This window comes from Streptopelia decaocto (assembly GCF_964273445.1).
Source record: "Streptopelia decaocto genome assembly, chromosome: 2".
NCBI lineage: Eukaryota > Metazoa > Chordata > Aves > Columbiformes > Columbidae > Streptopelia > Streptopelia decaocto.
Window position 1 is genome coordinate 2355574 of NC_138655.1, and position 8874 is coordinate 2364447.

The 8874-nt window shown below is 44.2% G+C and overlaps 1 protein-coding gene across 1 annotated transcript; it reads left to right on the plus strand.

Moving 5' to 3' along the window:
* The first annotated feature begins 1149 nt into the window (after nt 1-1149).
* LOC309436217 (ly6/PLAUR domain-containing protein 2-like) lies at nt 1150-8607 on the plus strand. The gene is made up of 3 exons (XM_082045203.1): nt 1150-1374; nt 6333-6452; nt 8056-8607. Exons 1-3 carry the CDS (start codon nt 1323-1325, stop codon nt 8265-8267), a joined length of 384 nt encoding a protein of 127 aa, XP_081901329.1. The 5' UTR covers nt 1150-1322; the 3' UTR covers nt 8268-8607.
* The last annotated feature ends 267 nt before the right edge of the window (nt 8608-8874 follow it).

Sequence of the window (8874 nt, forward strand, 5' to 3'; positions counted from 1 at the left end):
TTTGGCTTAGAGCAGATGGGTTTATCCAGGCATCATGCTCCCTGAATGACTCGGGGTAGCAAGCCTGAGATGCTCCTTTGGCCCAGACTTGAGCAATCTGGTCCTGTTTTCTTCCCAGTACTCCCTCCACCTCTGTCCATAGAGGACAGGGAGAATAATGTAATAATTTATTGCATATATATTATTAATATCTATTACTATATGAATAATACATATTATTGATATATATTATTGTTTATATTTATGTTAGGCTGGATGGGGCTCTGAGCAACCTGATCTGGGTGAAGATGTCCCTCCTCATTGCAGGAGGTTGGACAAGATGATCTTTGAAGGTCCCTTCCAACCCAGACTATTCTATGCTTCTATGATTTCTGTTGGAAAAGACTTTTAAGATCATTGTGTCCAACCGTTAATCTAACATGAGGAGCTTAACACTGAAGAGAGAGGGAAACAGTGTGGTCCCACCCATAGCCCCCTGAAACCCTGCTCACAGCTTGGAGAGAGGTTTTATAATACCAAAAACCCAACCATGCGGTTTCCAATGGGTACGGGATTGCAAGTCTGCTTTCCACTTCTCTTCCTCATGATCGCCAGGGGAGGCTGAGGTTGGATCTTGGGAACAATTTCTTCCCAGAAAGGGCTGTCGGGCATTGGAACAGGCTGCCCAGGACAGTGGTGGAGTCACCATCCCTGGAGGGGTTGAACAGACACGGAGATGAGGTTCTCAGGGACACGAGTTAGTGCCAGGGGTGGGGTAACAGTTGGACTCAATGATCTTAAAGGTCTTTTCCAACCAATATGATTCTGTGATTCTATGATCAGCTCTGGCTCTTGCTAATGTAAAAACACAGAGGAGAAAAGTACATGAGGTTCAACACCTTGCTGTTCGCAGCTACACATGCTTTTTTTCCAGGACTCATGGAAACAACCCAAGTCTCTCTAACCACTACCAAAAAAAAAAAGAAAATAAAGAAATAACACCAAGCTTCAAGGCAAGGTGTAGGCACTGGGATTATTTGATACTCCTGGGTTTATGCATCATGCCCAGATACAAACAACCTGGCTTAATCCGGCTATTGTCCACTGTGCAAACCCTCATTTTCTTCTCCAAGGAATATGAAAAGACATGACAGTATGGCAGGAGGTGGGGACTGCTTCTCAGCTCTTTCTATTCATTTGTAGCTCAATCAGACTTGTTTTTCTAGTAGAATTGGATCTTGGGTCGGAAACGGTTCATGGCAAGCCAACAGGAGGTGTGCCATTAAATCTGGTGGTGAAGAGCGGTGGGAGCCCAGTGACCAGGTGTCGAGGGTCCCTGCAAGATGAAGGTGTTTCTGTCTCTTCTGTTGGTTGCCATCGCTTGCGTGGAGTTCGGTAAGTTCCTGCTCTTGCTTATCTAAACTCTAACAGGAGATGTAGTATGGCAGGGTGACGTGCATCCTGTTCCCTCTGAAGTCCATGCCTCCCACTTTGAACAGTTTTCAGAAAAAAAAAAAATCTGTCTTTGGAATATTTCCAGCTTGTCAGATGCTCAGGAACATCATGGTCTCATTGGGATTGTTAGTTCAGGCTCTTTAGGAAGTGTTACAAGAAAGACATTGACTATATCATGTAATTTCTTGAATGCAAATTTCAGCTTTCACTTTTTGCTGTTCTTGTTCAATCTGACCTTCATCTTCTGGATCTTTTGGTTGTGCTTTTCTAAAATTTCTTCTCCTCTTTTGATACTTAACCCTTAAGCCAGCTAGCCAGATTAATGCAGTATGTGTAGTGGCTCTCTCTAGATACAATGTTGCATGTGTGGTTAATTAAACTTCAGCCACTAGAAATGGGAAAGATGTTCTGGGACACAAAGCTGGTGGCACAGGTAGCACAGGGCCGAAGTTTCCATATCTGTTTAGTAACATACTGTGGTTTGCGTGAAGTCAAAGACAATTTAGGCAGACCAGCTTGGAGAACCACCAAATACAAAGTGTTCTGGGAACTTTCCCCATTTGCAGGAGGATGTGAGAATTTGTCACCACAGGGAGGGACCCCAACCATCTTCTCCCACTCCTTTCTGTCTGTATTAGGCTACTATGGTCCACAGCTTCCTCACAAGGGGAAGAGGAAAGGTAGGCAGTGATCTTTTCTCTCTGGTGATAGAATGATAGGACCCAAGGGAATGGCAGGAAGATGTGCCAGGGGAGATTTAGGTTGGACATTAGGAAAAGGTTCTTCACCCAGAGGGTGCTGGAGCACTGGAACAGGCTCCCCAGGGAGGTGTCACATCCCCAAGCCTGACAGTGTTCAAGAAGAGACTAGACAATGCCCTCAGACACACGGTGTGAATATTGGGGTTGTCCTGTGCTGGGACAGGAGTTGGACTCAATGATCCTTGTGGGTCCCTTCCAACTCAGGACATCCTATGATTCTATGACCTGCCACCTCGCTGGATGGGGTAGGCTTGAAGCACACAGTCCAGATGGGAAGACAACAGCAACCTGATTTTGGGGGTGACCCATCTGGGATGTGGAGGTAGGGGACCAGCCCCATGAGTCCAGTCTGTACAGGGATACAACGCAAACCTTAACCCTCGGTTTCCATCAGTGGGATTCAGTTGTTTCTCCTCAAGCACCAACTCCAAGAAGCCAAACACACAGGGTTGTTTGAGATATGAGTATTTCCATTCCCTAGGAAGCAGGGAATCCACTCATTGCAGGCAGCCCCATACAAGTGGTGATGCCATAACCTCTAATGGTGGAAGGTGACTGCACAGTGGAAAGGACATCCTGGCATAGAGTCCCCTTTCTGGTGTAGACTTCCCACCCCTTGATGCTACCACCAGAATAACTTATTTCACAACAACTTAATTCATAGTAACGATCCCAAGCTCAGAACTGGTGTTAGCCTGTATGGGCAAGGTAAGTCCTGTGTATTGTCACTGCTGGAGCTGTGATTTTTAAATTGGCATATCTGCATGCTCTGCACAACTCCTCCAGATCTAGGCAGTTTAGAGTCTGATTTTATCTGTGCCTGGCTGGGAGATGGAGCTATGCCAGGATTTTTTCTTAGAATTATTGAGTCATAGAATCACGGAATGGTTTGGGTTGGATCTTAAAGACCATCTATATCCAACCCCTCTGCCATGGGGAAGGATACTTTCCATTAGATCAGGTTCCTCAAAGCCCTGACCAACCTGGCCTCTCCTTTGGTTTTGTTTCCTTCTTATGTAAGGATGTTTTCCTTTCTCCACTTTGGGATCTGCAGAACAGGTTCTGCAAGGGAGGGAGAAGTGTGTGAAGAAAGAAAGGGGTTTTGCAGGATTTTTTGGGGGAGAACACAGCTGCTGTTTGGAAAGGAAGATCCAGAGCTGCAACAGTAGCCCTCTCCTTTTTATGTAATGCACTATCTTGTTATCTCTAAGACATGTGTCCTGACTCTGCTCACTGGTAGTTAAAAGTCTTGGGGTGCCTCCAGTGTAGCGAGATCTTCATGTGCTCACCACAACTGCTGCAGTAGAGACCAGTCACCATTGGTCTCCAAACCAGGCAATATTTTCTTTCATCATTATATCATGTTCATTCTGGGGATTCGTGTTTGCTTGTCAATGGAGAGACAGCAGTTCAGAGAGGAATGTAACTGATTAATAGAGGATGGCTTGGAGACAAAGGGACTCTATAGTTGGATATTCTTAAGGGATGGGCAGGAGTCTGAAAGTCAGAATGGAGCAGGAAGAAAATGGGGTGGGATGGATACAGATTTACTCTAGGGTTGACTCATCAACTTAATTTTGCCATCTTACTTAATAAGATGTTGTCAATAGTTGGGCAGCTGGGGAGGAGAAGCTCCTGCTGTGACTTGGTGTTGCCACATTTCTTCCTTCTGGTCCTTCCCCACTTCCCTGGCCCACTCAGGTAGGTATAGTCAGGGTGGATGGTTTGTTTTGGCAGGCAAACATTGACAGAATTTGGAAGCTTCACGGTGGATTGGGCAAGCAGAATTTTCTTCTGCATGGTCTCTCCTCTGCAAAGCTGGGATAAAACCATGATATATCAGCAGTTCCTCCAAGCTTTCTTCTGAGCATGAGTGGAATCTGTGTAATTTTGGCATTTCCTTGAAAGACAGTCAGAGCTGAAGGAGATAGAAGATCTGCCAACATCCAAATGAAGCTACTGAAATCTGTTCTAATAAATTCCAAGCTTTTCTGCACTTTTATCTCATCTTTTGCTTTCAGCTCTCCAAAAAAAAATGTGCTATAACTACACTGAATCGTTTTAGCAGTTGATATTTACCTCTGATTTTAAAGAAGGCTTCTAATGTGTCTCTATTCATTTTTATAGTGTAATTTCATTTTTATGCTACTACATATCTGCTTGTCTGTGTGTAAGTTCATAAGCTTGCAAAAAAAAAAAAAAAGAACCACTATAGTTCCATTATCTTCACAAATATGTGCCCTTCACAAATAGGCCAGATAGATATGCCAAAGCCTTCCTAAAACTGGGCTTTTAGACAGCAGCTCTTTAAGTCACTGTGTTTTCTTCTTTCTCTGTGAGATGTCAGCTGAGTATTGCTGCTGAAGAGCTGTCTCATTTGCCAAAGTAAAGTTGTTTCATTCCAGCTTTTGGTTATTTTACTGTGTTAAAAACTTCCTGAACTTTTATCTTTTCCATCTTAAAAAAAAAAAATATATATATATATATATATGATCATAACTATAGCTACTTTTTAGCATATTTAGCCATGTTTGACCATGTTAGTTTGGGTAAGGTTAATGAAAATACCTGTTTTGCACATGTTGGGGACAATGCTTACTTTATTTTTTGCCAAAGAGGAACACAAATTCGGTAGCTTTGTCTTGTCTAGTGATGATTATCATGATCCAATGATGAAGATCCTCCCTAAAGCTGTATTTGACAGCTGTCAGAATTGATGCAAACAACACATCAGTTCGAATTGAGGGAACCACAATAATCCTTTGAATAAATGCAGGATAATTGCTGAGTTTGTTTCTGGCTTACTAGTTAAGGTGAAGTTGCATTATTTGTTATCATAAGGTGGCTTACTTGCCTAAGCCTGCTGTTGTGACACCCCATCTTAGGTGTGCTCAGATGAGCTGAATTGTTTTTCTTTTTAAATGGGATTTAAAGGGATTTCATCAGGGTTGTCACACGGATGGGGTAGAACTGTTTACCAGATTGACCAAGGAGGGGCTGCTGGTCTGTGATGGTACCAAAATGCATTGCTATGCCTATAAGGCACACGAGTTCTGGTGTTTGGATGGGGGATGGGGGGGGTGTTGGGTTCCTCAGAAAGCCCTGAAGAAAGCAAAGTTCCCTGGAAACCTTGTCCAAAAATGGTGATGGGAAATTCCAGACACTCTTTTGACTTGATGCATTTAGCTTAGAGTGCTCTGGAAGTACTGCATCGCAACAATCTGGGTTCTTCAGTGTCTCTGTAAAACCTGTCCATCTCAAAAGTCTTTAGACACAAGTTTGAAGAACCTGGGCTGTCGTTATTCTGGATGTCTAAGAGCCAAATGGAACCTGCAGGCTTGCACAAGCCTTTGCAACTCAACAGGGAGGTGATGAAGAGCATCTAGGAGCTGGTGAGTGAGGAGGCAGGGTGATTTAGGGACTTGAGTACCAAAGTCTGTTTGTCATGGTGTATATCTGAAGCAGTACATGTCTTAAGGAGTCTATTATTATGACCATTGTCATCTTTTTAAAATAACTTTTTACACGTTCTTCTGGCAAAACCAGAATCTCAGCATAGGGGAAAGTTGTGTTTAATTTCTTAGAATCATGGAATAGTTTGAGCTGGAAGGGGCCTTCAAAGCTCATCTAGTCCAACCCCTACCATGAGCAAGGACATCTTCACCCAGTTCAACTTGCTCAGAGCCCTGTCCAGCCTGGCCTGGTATGTCTCCAGGGATGGGGCATCCACCACCTATCTGGGCAACCTGGGCCAATGTTTCACCACCATCACTGTAAAAAATGTCTTCCTTGTGTCTAACCTGAGTTAGATGATCTTTCAAGGTCCCTTCCAATAGCTAACATTCTGTGATACTGTGATTCTGTAATAGGACTTGCCCGCATCATGGGGTCTTCCATGTATGTGGCTCTGTCTTGATGGACTTGTTCCAAGTGGTGTGAACCCACATCTGAGGCTTTGCTTTGACCACCAGACTGTTGTGTTTCTCACTCCCATTGGTACAAGCACTTTTTACTTTTCCATTTCTGTTCTCAGCAGAAGTATTTTGAAAAGATACCCTCTCCAGAGGTACCTGGAGGGGCACAGACAGAATCTCGTGGTCCACACTGAGGTTAACCACATACTTTTCCTCCTTGCAGTACAAACCTTACAATGTTACTCTTGCCCTGAACTCACTGCTGTTGAGCACTGTGTGACGATCCGGAACTGCACGGAAGGTGAAACCATGTGCAAGACAACCATGTATTCCCTGGAGGATGGTAAAAATAATTACTTTTTTATCTATATTTTTAACATAAGTCAGTGTTTCTACAGTGAAGACTTTGGATGTGGGGAGTAGTACCTTTTCTCACTTAAATATTTAAGCCTGGAAAAGAGCTCCTGCAGGGCAGAGAACGTTCTCCTGCTGTTGTGGAAAGCAATCTTCATGTGAGTGAATACTTAGTAAATGCAAGCTCATAGATAATGCTCAGTGTTGAGCACAGTTAGAAAAAAACACACTGAATAGAACTTGAAATATGGAGATAAAGAGTTCTGCCTCTCCAGACCAGTTGCATGGTACACACAATGGGTGAGGTTTAAATAATACTCTCCTGACCCAAAAACTGTTTATGAAAGCTGGGTGGAGCAGAGAGGCCAGTAGATGTGAACCACGCTCAGTAAGGTGGAGCCACCAACTTCTGGTGATTTGGGGGCAAAATGGAAATTCTCTTGAGTTCTCTGGAGCTATTAGGAAGGAATCATCAGTCTGATTCTATGACTGGTAACCTGGTCATAACCTGCCCAAATAACCAAATGCACTGTGAAGGTAGAGGTTCTGCTGATAAAACTCTGGTTCACATGAGAGAGGGAGAAGACAGAATCATAGAATCATTTTGGTTGGAAGGCACCCTCAAGATCCTCAAGCTTAACTGTTAACCTCACACTGTCACTTAAACATGTCCATAAGAACCTCATCTACACATCTTTTAAACCCCTCCAGGGATGGTAACTCCACCATTTCCCTTGGCAGCCTGTTCCAATGCCCAACAAACCTTTCCAGGAATACATTTTTCCTAATATCCAATCTAAGCCTCTCCTGGTGCAACTTGAAGCAATTTCCTCTTATCCTATCACTTGTTACTTGAGAGAAGAGACCAAGCCCCTCCGTGCTCCAACCTCCTTTCAGCTCCCCTCAGCTCCTGTTCTCCAGGCTGAACCTCCCAGGTCCCTCAGCTGCTCCCATCACACTTGTGCTCCAGCCCCTTCCCCAGCTCCTTTTCCTTCTCTCAACTCGCTCCAGCACCTCAAGGTTTTTCTCATCATGAGGGGCCCAAAACTGATGCCAGGATTTGAGGTTTGGCCTCATCAGTGCCCAGTACAGGGGACGATCACTGCTCTGGTTCTCCTGGCCACACTAGTGCTGACACAAGCCAGGACACTGGTGGCCACCTGGGCACATGCTGGCTCATATTCAGCCACTATCAACCAACATCCCCGGGTCCTTTTCTGCCAGGTAGCTTTCCAGCCACTCTTACCCAAGCCTGTAGTGCTGCCTGGGGTTGTTTTGACCCAAGTGCAGGACCTGGCACTTGCAATTGACCTCAGTCCATTGATAGTGAGTGGTGTCAAAGCAGAGGCAGCAAAAGTGCCTAATTGACCTTTTGCAAGGTAAAGGTGATCCAGGCAGGAGGCAGAGGATGCAGGGTGCTGTTCAGATTGCAGCCATTACCTGGGAAATTTTTCCTATATTCCTGGAAGGAAGTAGACCAATTGTGTTTGAACTGGAGCTAAGACTTTGGAGGTGAAGGCATCTAATATTTCACTGAGGAGTTCTCTATTCCTCCCATTCCTAACTGTTCTTTCTTTCTTGATTTGTTGTAGTTTATCCCTTCACAGGAGTCTTGACTGTCACCAAGATGTGCGCGTCCGAATGCGTCCCATCCGATGTGGATGGGATTGGCCAGACGCGCCCCGTCTCCTGCTGCTACACTGACTTGTGCAACTATAATGGTGCAGCTGGTTTGAGGACCAGCTTTGTGCCAGTTGGGCTGCTGGCAAGTTCCCTTTGTGCCTTCTTCTGGACTAGACCTTGAGGAGCTGATGGGGAGACCTTTTGTGCTGAAGAACCCAATGAAGAAGAGAATTAACACTTGCCAGCCCACTTTTCTGTTTGGATGCCTCATGGACAACCCTCAATATCTCCCAGAAATTGCTTTTTTTGTTACCTGCCCTTTCCCCAGGACCAAGAGAGAAGGAAGACTCGGGAAGTCCTGACATAAAATTTTAAATTGACTGTTCAACAGCTCCCACAAAACTGGATTTTCTTTGCTCTGTTGGTCTGTCTCATTTTGAACTAAAAAAATTCTACAGTATGAGGTACATTTAAAACAAAAAACCTTGCACTAAGAAGCTGTCATACCTCCTTAGAACATTTTTCCCCAGGTGTTATCCAGCAGAATAGCTGAATTGGGCAGTGTCCTCAAATAAAATTCAGTTATGGGCTCTTTGTGCTGTCTAGATCTCCTTCTTTGTACACAAGAAATTAAGGAAACAGTTCTGTGTCCAAAATATAAGGCAGGAGACTAAACTGCCCATGCCAGTGATGTGATCCAAAGAGGCTAAAATCTTTTGCTTTCTGTATCCTTTTGAGCAGAATAAAAAGAATGTTGTGTTAAAGATGTAGTGATCACTAAAGTTATT